The 16545-nt window shown below is 32.2% G+C and overlaps 1 protein-coding gene across 1 annotated transcript in view; it reads left to right on the top strand.

Moving 5' to 3' along the window:
* Positions 1-16545, top strand: part of LOC142334077 (rho guanine nucleotide exchange factor 10-like) — a 238382-nt gene that overhangs the window by 178662 nt on the left and 43175 nt on the right. The window contains exons 12-13 of the mRNA XM_075381754.1: positions 7852-8032; positions 11404-11543. Coding sequence (XP_075237869.1) covers positions 7852-8032; positions 11404-11543 — 321 coding nt within the window. The remainder of the gene's footprint in view (positions 1-7851; positions 8033-11403; positions 11544-16545) is intronic.

Raw genomic sequence — 16545 nt, 5'->3', positions numbered from 1 at the left:
CCAACTATATATACCTAGGGGTATTACATTCTAATTCAACAAATTTTCAAAAATTTTATTGCATCACTTTTTTTTTATTTTGATGATATTTGGTATATGATAACTACCCACTTTGTAATGGCCAAAAAATATTTTTTTTATATTTTTAAAAAACTTTTCTTGAGTAATAGACTATTTTCTAACTTGCGAACAGGTAAAAACAGCCATTTTTGTCATGTTCCATGAGCTGTAGCGTTCTTGTTTTACGTTATACGTAGGTAAAAAGAGCTTTTTGAAAAGATTAAAGATGGAACTTCATCTTAATGTACTCAAAATTCATTTTGTTACATAACCAGATCTTGTAATATTTACTGAACTTACGTTTACAAATTGTTGTTTTTTTAAATTTTGGGCACAGAATAAATAATGAAGGGCTTAGGGTAATAGGCCTGTTTTTTACCTTTTATCTCTTAGGTACTAGCAGTACTTATAAAAAAAAATTAGACTCTTACCGAGTGTCCTTCATTAAAAAAAATGGCCATCAAATCATAAGATTTTGAAAATGTCTCATTTTTGAGCCCAAAAACCACAGTGGGATAGGTGGTAAAAATCTGAAATTTTTACAGGGGGTAAGTATGTTTAAAACCATATAAAATTTATTTTGTTACTCAAAGGAGTTGACAAGTAATGAAGCTAACAAAACCGCTAAAAACACTGTTCCTTATAACTGTGAACAATCTATCCAAAAAATTCACAGCATATATTGTTTCAGATAAGAATTTAGACCTACTACATAAAATATTTTGATGTGTACATAATGAGATATCTTATATTCTAGGTAGTTTGTTACTTAAAGTATGACTCATACACACAAACTCATTTTTAAACACAAAAGTGAACAGACATGCATGAATATGAATGTTTGTGTAATCCTGATTGTAAACATTGTAGAAGGCTCAGTTACTGATTTGATTTCAGTATGATATGTTGTACTGTTGCTAGTGTTAATACTATGGTTTGGTAATGTACACTTGTTTATAAAGTAATTTCATTAGCAGCAAACATTTCTTTTATGCATATCTTTTATTTTTAATTTTATCAGTTAGAGAAATTTTTATTTGAGCTGTAGAGAAACTGGGATAAAAATAGGGTGAGGTGCAATTGGTAGTTTTATCATTTATGCTAACTGTATTGTTATTGTAAGAACCCTTGTATTTTATAAAAATGGATTATGGAGTGTTCAGTTGGCATTCACACTGAATCAATATGTCACAAATTGACTTTAAATAGATCTTCAGTATTGCACAATATTTTAGAGTTTACTGAACAGCAACTCAAATAACATTGATATCTTTAAGAAAGGATGTACTGAAACAAAAAATATTTGTACTTTTATAAAACTGAATATTTAAATAAATATTTTCATATTAATGGGAAAAGTTGCTCTGACCCTTTTTAGCTATCATACTAAACCAATTAAGAAATATGTTTGACACTTTTAACAAACAATCAAAATTTAAAATTAATTCCAGCCAGAGCATTGTGTACAAAGTGCTTAAAAATACAAAAACCACAAGATGATACAGAAAGTGAACCAGATTGTTAAGATACATATGAGTCTTAATGTGTATAGTCGGGTCGGTGAATAAAGCTTGTTCAGCAGTTGTCATTTCTTCCATTAAGGTTTCTGTTGACCATTGTGAACAAACTAATCAAATTATTCCACTTCAAGAGTGCATTAGCAGGAGTAAAATAGGCAAAAGTGAATTGAACAACTTAATGTATTTGAAGTATCATTTTGTAATTTCTTCTTTTTATTATTGAAATAATAAAAAGAAGAAAATGCAGTTGGTTGGGACATTGGCTAAGATGTGTCTGCCTGTTGGTGATGGCATTGGAAGGATTTGTAAGAGGGAGGAAAGCAAGAGGTCGGTGACAAATAAAAAGGGAAGGAAGTTACTATAAAATAAAATGGATGGCGCAGAATGGATGGCCATGTGAAAACCTGCCTGCCTTTGGGCAGAACACTTATAATTATTACTTTGTAATTATTATCATTCTGTAATTGATTATTTATAATTTTGTAATTGACTGTTTATTAATTACCAATTTATTCATTATAATGAGTTAAGTTTTAATTTGTATAATCTGAAAAAAATACATAACATTGTTATGGATACATTGTTTACAGTAGACGGAATGGTATTTTTAGTGGTTTTGTTGGCTTCATTACTTGTCAATCCGTTTGAGTAACAAAATAAAATTTATATGGTTTTTAAAGTACATAAAAAGTACATACTGCTGCAAACATTCAGATTTTTGCCACCTGTCCCACATGTGGTTTTCAAGCCCCAAAAATGAGACATTTTTAAAATCTTACGATTTGGTGGCCATTTTTTTAATGAAGGACTCTCTGTAACAGTCCAATTTTTTTTTATAAGTACTACTAGTACGTACAAGGTAAAAGGTAAAACCAAGCCTGTTACGCTAAGCCCTTTATTACTTATTTTGAGCCCAAAATTTTAAGAAAAAAAAACAATTTGTAAATGTAACTTCACTAAACATTACAAGAATTGGATATGTAACAAAACTAATTTTGAGTACACTAATATGAATTTCCATCTTTACTCTTTCCAAAAAACCCTTTTTGACCATCTGTACGATGTAAAATAAAAATGCTACAGCTCATGGAAAAAGTAACAAAAATGACAGTTTTTACCTGTTAGTAAAATACCGACAGGTAAATGTTACCTGTTGGTAAATATAAAAAAATATTTTTCTGGCCATTACAAGGTGGGTAGTTATCATATACCAAATATCAATATACAAAATAATGATGCACTGATCATTTGTAGAATTAAAATGGAATACTCTACTATTATTATTAAACAAACTTCTAATTTAGTTTGTCTGGCATTTCTCCCACCACCACCCCATTCGGTTGCGCTAAACCATAAGACCGGATGTCCGTATCACAAACGACTTCTAGAGCTTACCTAACTGTGTGAATAAGCATGGTGCTTTACACCACTCGCTTGCATATCCCACTGCTCATTTGTCATATATTACTAAAATTGGTAGGCACACCCCGTCTACATACTAAAATATATGACTTGTCAATAAATTAAAATTTACTCTGTCAAGGATGCAAATTTGCTGCTACACCTAGGTTGCTGAATGCCAGAAAGTAGCTGTCTACTATATTATAGCGCTAGGAGCTGCATTTGACCGATGGCCAGCCATTTCTCAAGGGTAGCTTCCTATGGCAAACGGTTGGAGTCTTATATCACTTAAACTACTGATGCTGTTTGAACAAAGCAATGGCATCAAGGAACTCCCACATGGTCCGACAATGCAGCTCACACCACATTGACTCGCCTCGCTTGTACTCTAAATTAAACTCTAAGTTCCAGAGTGGCCTGAGTTCTGGCCCCCTCAAGAGCTGGGCAGTCGAACATCATGTGTTCGTTCGACTGGACCTCCCCGCAGACGCGCAGCTCATCAGCTGCCAGGTGGAACCAAAACAAATATTGGTTCAAATTCGTATGGTTGGAGAGCACTTGGGCTCCCATTGCCCTTAAAAATGAACTATAAGCGTACCATCGTCCTGTATAAATCTATACAAGTACCTACCATAATTACTTGTGGCGTGCCATTATTGCTGCCATGCTTCCATCGTGAGGCTGTAAAGCCTCCTCTACAGGCAGGAGATGCAGGGAGATACAGCCCCGCCTCGAAACCACATCCCAAATACCTCAGCCTCCCTACCTCTTCACAATTTCCTCATGGCTGCCTGAACTTTCACCACTAAATCGATTGGGAGAGCCTTTCCCAATATGGTGGTAGCCTCGAAGGAGGTTGTTTTAAACACATCAGTGCATATGATTAAGGCTCTGCGCTGGACACTCCTTAAATTTTGAGTGCTCGATTTCTGTTCAGTCTGTGCGCCTAAATTGATGCAGCATAAGAGGTCATACTTTCAAAGACACCTCGGTACACCATGTACAAATGACGGCCCAACCCGCATTGAACATTGGACAGCATGTGCAACAGCTTTGGCCGGTAACATAACTTAGTGAGCTGTCAAGGTATGCTTTGCAACTCGCGCATAGAGTGTTGCCAAAATTTGAGTTTGGCTTCCTTGAGAGCATGAACATACTCATTACGGGCGCGCCGATAGATCCGCAGACCCTCAGTGTGCATGTCGTCAATGATAATCCCCGTTAGGGGATGATCTTCTCCTAGCATAACTAACTCTTGCGTGCAGCATATTCAGGTTAGAGGACCACCACTTTTTCCTGGGTTTTCACCTGTGTCTACAAGACAGCTCCCCAGAAGCGGAGGTCATGACAGCTCCAGGCACTCGCAGACTAGCGGACTGGCTACTACCCAAGGGTTCGTTCATTAGCCTAGGCCGCCGTAGGACCTTATCGCAGCCAGTCTTGATGGCCTGGCTGAGTTGTTCAGCCATCAATTCCACCGCCTCCCCTGTGCTCTATGTGCCATTCCAACTCCTGTAAGGCAGCCGCATCCTGACCCTTTTGGTTATAGCGACCTGAATCTGGAGCTCATAGACTGCATCTGTAAACGATCTCATAGGTTATAAGCCTACGACCACTCACACTGGCCTTGGGCCAGTCCAACTACTTGAACTCCTAAGTAGATTGCCCGTCACAAGGTGATGTTGATTTAACTTTCCCCCAGTTAGGAAGAGAAAGTCGACGATTGTTCTGTCCTGTTAAGCAAGTAGAGATTCCTGGCTTCTACAAACTGTGTGAGACCAGCGCCCCTGGGGTCAGTTAGTGGTGAATCCCAGATGGAAGACTTGGCGATAGCGTCGTCCAGAACAACCAGCACTCTGATGTCCAGGAGACCATCCAGGATCCGTCCCAACTTCTCCATCAAGTCGTCAATACTCCATCCAAACTGGAAATATCCCGACACTAGTATGACATTGAGCGTATTCCTCGTGCCTCGTACAACAGTGAATTGCTAATCAGAAAAATGGGGCATCTAGAAGACACCCAACGAGACCAAGCCGACCACGATCGCAGAGAGTGGCCGTCCCCCACAAGAGTGAATCACATCAACTCCATGGAAGCTGACCACCCTATTCCTGACCGTGTATGGCTTCTGGACCAAGAGGACCTCGAGGTCATACTCCTCAAGGATCCTCATGGGTTCATTGGTGGCCAACCAGGATTGATGCAGATTTAACTGCCCCAGGCGCAAGCATTGATATGGTGATGACCGTCTTCGAAAGCTTCCCACAATAACAAACTTCTGATGGTGTCATATATCACAGTGATACCATTCAGGGATATTAGTATCAAAGGTGTGGTAATATATTTAGATAGTTCAACAACAAACCTAGTATAATAATCAAAAACCTCAAGTAAAACAGACTCTGTATGATGCAATGGTGACAATTTCCATTAGTCACCAGGTGTGTCAGGAGTGTGGCAATGGCTTTTATTTAATAACATTACTGCTGCAGGTGAATTGAAACTGGAAAATTAAGATTATTCCATTTTATTAAATTATAATTTGTGATCGTGGATGTAAAAACTTTTTACCGTAAATCCCTGCAAATAATTTAACCCAGTGTGTAAATTAAGTTCATTTTACTGGGATTTTAAAATGATTAATAAAATTCCTCTGTATGAGATAAATTCAAATTACACCGGTAGACAAAAAAAAAATTTTTTTTAATTTTCTCTAAGTGAATTGCTTCATTTCTTGAATTGCTTTTTTGCGTACATTACAGATCTGTAAATACAATTTTTCTATCACCCTTAGTTTTAAATAAATTATACTCAAAAAAATTTAAGGGAAAATATAGTTAAATCTGTAAAATTATAACTTTGCATGACCATACCTGTGTTAGAATGATTTTTCTGATGCTTTTCTTTTATAAATAGTCTCAGGCACATTCTGAATTAATGTCCAACAGTAATTGGCTAGCATGTTAGTATTTCATTTCCCTTAATAGCGGCTTTCCATCACCGAAGTGTCTTGGTAGAAACATTCACTATTCGTCACTTATATTTCTGAGGTTGTCCGGGAAAAAATCCAGATATGAGTGGAGGAAATGTATTTCCAAAGACATATTACATCCCATAACTCTGTATGAAGTAAGAAGTTCATAAACAATATCGTGGTAATTGTCGGAGTCTTGTTTGCCAAGAAACGTTTTGCAAACTTCTTAAAATGAAGCCCAAAGTGCACTTTCTACATTATTTAACATTACCGTTACATAATCATCTTTGACTAACTCTCTTATTTGAGGACCAAAAAATATTCCTTCTTTAATTTTTCCTTCACTTACATTCGGAAATTTCTGCCTGATGTACAAAAATCCGGGCCTATCCTTCTTCATTGCTTTTACAGAATTTTTCATTAGTCCTAGCTTGCCATGGAGAGGGGGTAAAAATATTTTTTTGGGTTCAATGTAGGGATCATAAATAATATTTTTCCTATTTGGAGTTAAATTGTCTCATTTCTTCCACTCTTTGGTAACATAATGTTTATCCCTAGCTCGGCTGACCCATTTGCAAAGAAGACACATGTATTTAGTATAGCCTAACTGCATGCCTAACAAAATAGCTATAACTTTCAAATCATCACATAAGTTCCAGTTATGTTTTTTATAATTTATTTTTCCATGTCTCATCACAGTATATGTCTCCTTCAAATTAATACCATAAGCAATTGATATTGAAAGACATTTGTTACTGTTGTGTAGTTGAACCACTTTTAAACTATACTTGGATGAATCTATGAAAAGGCGCCAGTCCTTTGGTTTATGAACTTGTCCTGAGTGCATCAGTATTTGTGCAATAAACCAAATTATTTTCATCAATAAAGTACTGATTAAGTTCTTTTTTTCGGCTTCGAAAGCTTGAAACTTTTTTTTTTTAAAGTAAATTCCAATCTTGCAGTCTTGATCATAACAGTTCAGCTTGATTTTTTGATAAATTTAAATCCCTAACCAAGTCATTTAATTTTAAATAAACAGAACAATTAGTCCATACTATATTGTTCTGTGAGGAGCCCACATTTTATCCTAATCACTAATTTTACAAATGATATCCTTTTTTAATAAAGGTGTAATGTTTTTTCTGTTTGATTTTACGGTAAACTCACCACATACATTACAAAAGACATCCACATTATTTACACAATTTTGAGGCATTGCAGTGTTAACAAACCTAAAACAGCAATAAGACTGAACAAAATTAATTCATTCCTTAATCCAGTGCTTAATACAAAAGCACAGCTGTGTTTTCAGCTACATGTTTTGACCTGTACAGATTAATCTTGCCCATGAAGGCTCGCTCTTCAGTATTAGATATAATGTCATAATATGTGACTATGATATGATTAAACATCTTTTTCTAGTACTGTTTATTCATAGGTTAAAAAATTTGTTAAGGAAGTTAAACAATAAAAAATGAGCTATCAAAATACAATACAGAAGCTTAAAATGGTAACTATATGTTGAAAAATGAAAAAATCCTTTAATTAAAATTAAAAAATTTTTGAGAAATGGTGGGTGATAGAAAGATTCTGAGTTCATATTCATTTTCAGCATAAAAAAACAGAGTAAAATCATGTATCGCATGTTAGGAAACAAAAATTATGTTTATCGTTGTTATTGTAATGATTGTACAGATAAGTATTCTTGCTGAGATTGGCCATTTTTTTACTTTTGTAAACCAGTACTACTGTTAAATTTTTATTTTATTTTCCAATTAACATCACCATTTTGTTTTTATAATCCCCCCTCACTCTCTTTCTCTTCCCCCTTACTCACCCCAACCTCTTCCTCATTCTTATGTTTAATTTTTCATCTACATATTTTGTTTTTAGGAAGTGAATGTTGAAAAAACAAAGTTTGTTATGTCATGGATACAAAATGAAATTCAACAGAAGGATGAACAAATGGCATGGGTAGATTCTTGTTGTTTGCAGTTACACATTAAAGGAAAGGAAGATAACAGCTATGTTTTTCAAATGGAAAGTCCAGACATTAGAAAGGAATGGATTACAGGTAATGTTGATCAGTTGGTCTATTAACTTACATAGATTTGCTTAAATTGCCATGAATATTCAAGTCTTCAACAAAATAAAGAACAATTCTTGTACTCAAAAAGTTGTAATTATTTTTTCATAGTAGCCCTTTAATATTGATTTTATCAGCTCATTATTTTTATCTAATTTTTGTTCAGGTTGAAACTGAATCTGATAAGACGTAGAGTACAACAATTACATTTAAAACTGTATTTAATTTAATTAATGATATGAAATGTGTTCTCTATGTATCATTGTTAGGCCATCACAATGAAAATGTCACATTTATTGTATTTCTGATTTTTTTTTTTTTTTTTTTTTAATAAATATTTCTGTCTTGACATGCGTAACTCACTGTTTTCATTTTGTTCAGAATTTGTGGTAGTCTCGTTTCACAGTGACGTTCAATTAGTTATATTTTCATATTCTTTATATTGGGCTGCTAGATTTCAAGTCCATGATTTAAGTTGTATTTTAAAGATATGGAATTAAGTGGAAATCGCAGAAATTCATACTCCAAGAGTAATAATGTGCTTCCAAAATCCAGAGCGATGCATGTCCAAGTGAAAAGTTTTAGAATAAGTGTAAAGAGCTTCCATTTGTCATGAGCTTTTGGTTGTGCAATTACCACAGGTCTAATGTTTTGCAGCAAACGCTGACATCAAGGTGACTGAAAACTTTTTGGTCTTTATGAAATGTTAATCTTTAGGAGTGATTTTTTACTGCAGTGCAAAGAAAGTATCAACATCACTGACTACTCTTTACTCATCTTGCTTTATTTGTGCCAGGATTTTTTCCCAGACATCAATGGGATTGACACCTTCATTTCTGTATCTTATCCATGAACATTGGTTGATATAGTCTGAAAAAATTCAGAATTGTTGTTGACATAATCCATTTTGTTCTGCAGTATGTCAAGATAAAGCTCTTCTTGATCGGTTGAAAATAGTTGATTTAAACCATTTGGGCTGAAATTTTATTATGGAATACATAACTTTGAGGATTATAGTGCTTATATATATTTTCCTATATCATCAGGATTCTGTTTTGGATATTTTTCTAAATGAATCTTTGGCTTTCATTTTAGGTAATAGTGATTACTTGTTTTTTACAGTTCTAACACTATATTCTTTCTGCCTGGAATGTGACACTGTAATGATTAATAAAAATTCAAGTTTCTAGTTATTCTATCCTTGTTTAAGAATTTAGGATGAAAGAAAAGTGACAGCATACACTCAGGTGAAGATAAATCTTTTGCAAAGTTTGTACTTATAAATATCCCATTTTAATCATCTGTTGAAAGTAAGACCCAGAAATTTCATGCTATTAGAGGTACAGACTTTTAAATTATCAATGAACAATTCAGAATTTTTATTATTAAAATTAATTTTAAATTTCATGACTAGTTCCAATGTTATTAGGATGATATCTTGAAAGTTCTGGATTTGAATTCCAGTCAGAGTTGGCATTTCTTAAGACTACAGAATTTCTTCTATCGTTAGAAAAAAGTAGCAAAAGGTTTCTGCAATTGTCAGTCTGTAGGTTAATAATAAATAAATAAATATCAAAATTTAATAGTTTAGGTTAATATTTGTTTTGAGTTATTATCTAAGAGGTGGTAATAAATAATTGCATGGCATTGTTTTGTAAAAATATTAAACTGGCATTGTGTTATAATATCCAAATAAAACTTTTATATTTCAGCAAAAATATCAACAAATTTTTCAAAAAGTTTTAAATGTTACACTAAAAAAGATAATGGTTTTTTTTTTATAATATGATGTGTCATATATCTACAAAACAAATGAATAAAAAAATATTTTAATATTTTACAATGTTCACGTCATGCAGGATGGGCTGATCAAGACTAAAGGATTTAAAGTAGAAAGATCTTTTGCATTGCTTATAAAATTTCTGTAGAAAATAGAATTCATGAATTTTTTTAGAACTATGCGTAGAAGATTGTGTTCTCCAAATACCTCTCATTCTCTTGCTGAAAATTTTTGGGAATGTTTCAGAGTATTACACAACACAAAGTTCCTTTGTTTAAATCTCTTTACTTCAGTATGAATGATCTGCTTGGATTGCTAAGTGCTTTTATGTTGGTTTGTTGACTTAATACGCATTTCTTCAAATAGCCTTGCCTCAAGAAAAAATCAGTGGCTGTTAAATCATGAAGAGGGAGGTCAAGTGAATTAGATCTATGTTTATCTAAAAGTCAATGAAGAACTCCATTGTTACTTTGGTTTTGTATGCAGCCATTTGTCTCATTATACAGCATGAATAAACCATATGCTAAGTTTGTTCTTGACTACCAGATGAGAAAATATGATCAGTCTTGGTCCTACACTTAAAAAAATGGATAGAGATCTACTACTGATAGAGATCAGTGATAATACTGCACAAACAATACATCGACGGGGAGAGATAATTGACACTGATGCAATGCACAGTGATCCAGCATAAATATGCAGTTTCATTCATTGTTAGTGATTTAAATTAAAGTGAGATTTATTGTTTAATATAAGGTTTTTAAAAGTTGACATTTCCTGTAGCTGTATGCAGAAAATGATTGGCATGTAGTGATGCGAAGAATCTTGGGTAACAATTATCATAGCATTTGAATATCGTTTGAAAATGTTTTAAGATTCAATTTAAAGATCTGTCATGATGTTCTGGAGATGACACATTAAAATGCTAGCAGTATTTTCATTGTAGCTCTTGTAGAACAGAAATATTCTCTGAATTTCACTCATTGTTGGTAATCAGATTAAACAGCTTCATCATCTCCAAAAAAAAGTTAGAGATATTCTATAACCTAAATCTAAGAAAACAAAAATATCTATGACTTTTTTAGATTCAGTCTCAATTTAGTCATCGGGTAAAAAAATATAATTTAATTTACGGAAAGATTTTCTGGAAATAAAGTGATTAAAAACTATTAAAAGAAAAGAAATTTCATCCAGTGTTGAAAACCACTGTTTAATGGTTTGAGAATTATCAAAAATATGGGTATAAATTATGCTAATTAATTATTATCTTAACTATTGATTGTCCTAAGGTGGTTATGATTTTAAGCCCTAAAACCCTTACACAGTAGATGCTATCTTTTGGATTTAAAAGGATTTCCACATCATAATTTATGAAAGGTCGATATGATAAAGCTATTAATCGTACATATACGACCAGTCATATTGACTCCTGGGATTGTGAAGGCTAATAAAGGGAAAGCTCATGTCAATGATGTCCATCTTTTTTGAATTTTAATTTTGTTATACCTAATTTTAGGTATAACATTATACAGATTTTTTTGTTAATAAGTATGATTAGTTTTGTTAACTTATTTTTTAGAGCTGAGATTGGCAAGACTAGCATTGGATCCGAGTAATTCACCTGCATGGGAAGTTCCTGAACAAGAATTGAGGCCATCTACTAAGATGCCTTTATTCGTCGGTGCTCATCCAGTTTATACTTCACAATCACAATCTGATGTATGTATTAACAAAAATTAGGTTATTATAAAATAATTTTATATATTTTAAAAGACCACCAAAATTACAGTTAGTAGAGAGAGGTGTTTTTACATAATTACATTACAGTATGTAATATTTAATTTATTAACTTCAATTTTAGTTTTTAGCTACTGAAAAACATTTACTAAAAACTTGTACGTGGGTAGTACGAGAGCAAGTCAAAGATTCTTTACGCTTTTTGTTTTATAATTTATTTACACACAAAGGTAGGGATTTAACATGTACATCATTTCTTGACATAGACACCTATCTTGTCAATGCTTTTGGTCCAGTGGTTGCCAAACTTGCATTTTCCTTCCAAGAAGGATTTTGGTTAGTCACAAAACCACTGTTGCGCCACTTCCTGCACGTCTTAAGTCTGTGGAAAATTGACAACCTTGCAAAGCATCCTTGACCAGCCGAAACAGATGAAAGTTTGAGGGACTAAGATCTGGACTGTAGGGAAGATGTTCCAGTATCTCAGAATTTAACTTGATGGACTTGGTACCCATCATGCACAGAGTGTACAGAAGCCAGTCTTGTTGTGGATGATTTGATGAATGGGCAGAACTATGACTGTTGTTCAAAGAAGAGACTACTCCATTGATGGTAACTTGCCTATTCACCAGAACCATCTCTCGAGCTTGCCAAATCTTGTCATCCGTGGTAGAGGTTGACAGGCGCCCTGATCCCTCTTCATGCATGACACTTGTCCAGCCACTTTTAAACTTCTCAGTCCATGAAAAAACACTTAAGCATGATAACACTGTCCCCATATTATGTGATAAATGTTTATGATGAATTTCAGCCTTTCATACCCTCTGACCGTAGAAATTGAATCACTGCTCGTTGTTCCTCGTTGGTGCAAACTGCTAGCTGTGTGGACATGTTTGCACTGTAATAACCAGAACGCAAATGAAGTGATCGGGATAAAATTTTGCACACGTACCAACTTTTATTGATACCAATAAAAGTTGTACCAATTTACAGTCGTACCAACTATAAGTGTGCAAATGCAAAAGACTGTTCGATAATTCTGAAGATATGCTATGGTAAAAATATAGATAATTTTTTATTTGACCTTGTATTTTCTGATACATATGGAATTCCTTTTTCTATATTTTCTGTCAGTTTTTCTTTTTCTAACATCTTATAGGTATAATGAATTATTTATTAGGTATCTTAAAATAGTTAAATAATTTATTTAATCTCATTATGATTGTTGTTCTGCTGGATATATAGCAGGGAAATAACACCAGATTGCTTTTTTCTGTTCTTTGTAAATATTTTGATTTTTCATCATACATTGTTTTCTTTTGGTCTTAATTTATATAAAATTGTGGGTTTAGTATGTATTTACTATTTTACAACAGGAAAAGGTGTCTTAAAAATTGTTTCATTACCTGTTTGTATTCCAGTGAATCAGCTGTAGTTCTGTTTTAGGTGGATATCAATCTTACAGTTTTTTTCTTATGTCTAATGACGAGTTTCATAAAAGCGTTTTTGTCCTTAGATATGATTGTTACACTTTATTTTAGGTTGTGTTGAAGATAAAAAGAAATAATAAAAAGTACATAAAATTACTCATTGCCCTTACAAACTCATACAAGGATCATTCAATAATTAAAGAGAAAAATGGCAACAACGGGAAAAAATATTTAATAGCATATACTATATAATAATGTTAAAGTCTGTATCCCTGACATAGAAAGTATCCGCTGTTCAAAAAGTTTCTAATATTATAGGTTTATTTGTTTGTTTCAAATAGCTTCGCTTGAAGCATATCAACAGATACGCAGAACAGCTTGCTGTGATAAGATTTTTGTTTTATAAAGGTGTAATACCAGATGAAATTAACTTTTTAATGTTAAAATAGTACATTAAAAAGTGTAAAATGTGAAAATTTTTATAAGTGGATCAATCAGTTTAAATTGGGCAGAAGTATGACAATTTTCATCTTAGCTGAATATTAATGAAAGTTTTAACTGATGTTTTGCAAAATCATATTAATGACTTTATTTGCAAGGACTGATACGTAAAAATTTGGGAAATTGCTGAAATTTATAACGTATATCTGTCAATATTCATTCCATTAACCAGAAAGCCTAATTACTGGGAAACATGTTTGAGGTCGGTTCCTAGACAGTTGACTCAAAATCACAGACACTAGAATTCACATTTATACTGAACTTAAGTAGTGGTTTTTAGCAGAAGTTAATGGTTTTTTTAGATTGCATAATAACATGAGATGAAAGTTGGATTCATCATTTTGATCTGTAACCCAAACATCAGAGTACAGAGTGAAAACGTTTGGGTTCACTTGCCAGAAAAAATGTAAAACTTATATATCAGATGTTAACGTGATGTTAACATTGTTTTTAGAGTGTAAAGTTCCAATTCAGTGTGCTTATTTGAAAGAATATTGTCACTATCAACTATGTATGTATTATTGTGACATGCTAGAAAATAAATTGAAACCTGCATTAAGGAGGAAATATCCCAGGTTTTTCTCAAAAGGCTTCTGCATAACTTCGATTCTCATATCACTTAAAAGACACAGGTAGCTATTTAAAAATTGATTTGGGAGGTGTTGCCTCATCTACCTTACAGTCCTGATCTTTCACCATCAGTTTTTTTTGTTTAGTTCTCTCAAAAGGTTTTAATGTGAAACTAAGTTTGGTAACGATGAGCAAGTCACGAAAAATGGCTTGGGCATCAAGCAAATAATTCTTTATTACTGGAATAAGAAATGTTACAAAAACATAGGACAAGAATACCAAAGTCTACAATATAATGAACCGTCGATTAGGTACTGTTAGATTCAAAGGAAGAAGTTGCAAGGTGGATTTATACAGGGGCACTTGTTAATGTTATTAATATACATTACCGATTCTGAGAAAATTAAAAATGATGAATTTGGATATTTTCTTCTTTTTTTTCAGGTTACTTACTGAAGTTAATTTTTTCAAATTTCACATAATCTTTTTAAATTATTTTGTTTCTTATTTAATATCATTAATCAAAACTTTGCTTCATAAAAACAATTCATTTTATATTTATCTTTTGAACATTACATACAGTTACACTTCACTGATTGTGAATAGTGTGTTCTGTACATCATGATGTTTAAAATTGCAAAAACTAAAACATTAGTTATATTTAAAAAAAAAAAATATATATATATAATATAACAAGTTAAGTTTTTAATTCCAAAAACAAAAAAGCTAATATTTATGTTCTTATTTATAAAATTGCTTTTTTTACCAAGTGTGAAAAAGTAATAATAAATTTTATAACTAACATAAATTGTATATTTTATAGATTTAATAAAAGATAAAAATTAATTAAAAACAATAATGTATGCATTTCTGCAGCCAGAAATGGTTGTCTATTAAATTATTTTCATTTTATTTTACTAGAATTAAAATGTTGTATCATTATCATTCTCAACAATCGATTGAAAAGTCATTTTAAGATCTACAGATTAATATTGAGGTGTACTAAGAATAAATAAAGTTGTTTTTCTGATTTATATTTAATAATACATTTTATATGTATTGATTACATCATGAAATGAATATTTATGCTATTCCATTGATAAAAAAATAATCTGCCCCAACATTTCTGTGGGTGGATTATGGGAAGCTGGTAAATATTGATCAGAGTAGTATCTCAGAATAATAAATTAATTATAAAATAAGAGATGTGATTAAAGTCCATATTAATCATTCGAAATATAAACACACAAAATAATATTTAGGAAACTACATTACAGTACACGTTGAATAGAAAGAAAATATTGTAAATACACATTGAACAGGATGTAGAAATTTTAGGGTTTTTTAGAAAAAAAATTAATTAGTATTATGTATTTGCCTGAATTGAAGTTTTTCTTACATTTTCTTCCATGGAAGAAAATGTAGTCTCTCTAGAGCTATAAAATCAACCAGTTTCACTGTCGCATAACTATCCATTACCATCAACAGTAATAGTCGTTGGGCTCTCGATAATTTATCTCTGTAACTATGAAATTTCATCCTATCCGCTCAAACTGGTGCAGCATACAACATATCCCACTGCTTTCTTGGTAATTCTTCCATTCAGTATTCTTTCTAGATTCCCCACCCATCTTTACTTAGTATCCTGGTTTCCCCATGATCAAATAGTGAAAACAATATCTTATTTTCAGATTGCAGTAGTGATGATGATAGTGTCAATTCAAATGTTCATTTGTTGTGAGTGAATGTTTAATGCCTTTTTTTTCATGAAAATTTAAAAAACAATTTAAATAAAAATCTAAAAATTGCAATCATCATTATCTCTTATTAAAAATCTTATACACAGTTTTACATACTTTTTTATTATGATGCTGTTTAGATATAAAATTCAAGCAAATATGTATAATATATAATAGTATAATAAAATACTAATATAACAGTATAACAAGATCTATAATATTATGTAATTATGTAATATAAATCTCTAAATTAATTTCTTATTGATGATAAAATTTTGTTTAGTAGAAAAAAACTTCTACCAACTTTTTTCTGAAAATTAATTAAAAAAATGCGAGGGGGCTTTGACCTATATTTGGGATTGATGTATATTCGAGCAAATACAACATTTAAAAATTCATCATCAGACCGATATTTTTATCTGTAAAAGAAATGTTTTAAATGTATCTTTAAAGAATTGGTGGCCTGATTTTTTAAACGGTTTCGTAATTTTTTATTTCCTTCTACAAAGTAAAGGAAGCATTGTGATCATGAAACATTTCAGTTCTCAGATTTCAACGGAAATATCCATTTTGATTTCAATTTCATTATTCAATTTTGATTTCTGTACATATGCATCTCGCATAACTCAAAAACAATTAGACGTAGGATGTGGAAATTTTGAATTAGGACTGTTGCAATATCTAGTTGTACATGCACCTCCCCTTTTGATTGCAAAAGTGTCCTAAAAAAACCTAAAATCCAAA

The sequence above is a fragment of the Lycorma delicatula genome, chromosome 13, assembly GCF_047948215.1.
Source record: "Lycorma delicatula isolate Av1 chromosome 13, ASM4794821v1, whole genome shotgun sequence".
Taxonomy (NCBI): domain Eukaryota; kingdom Metazoa; phylum Arthropoda; class Insecta; order Hemiptera; family Fulgoridae; genus Lycorma; species Lycorma delicatula.
This window is presented reverse-complemented; position numbering and strand designations above follow the sequence as displayed.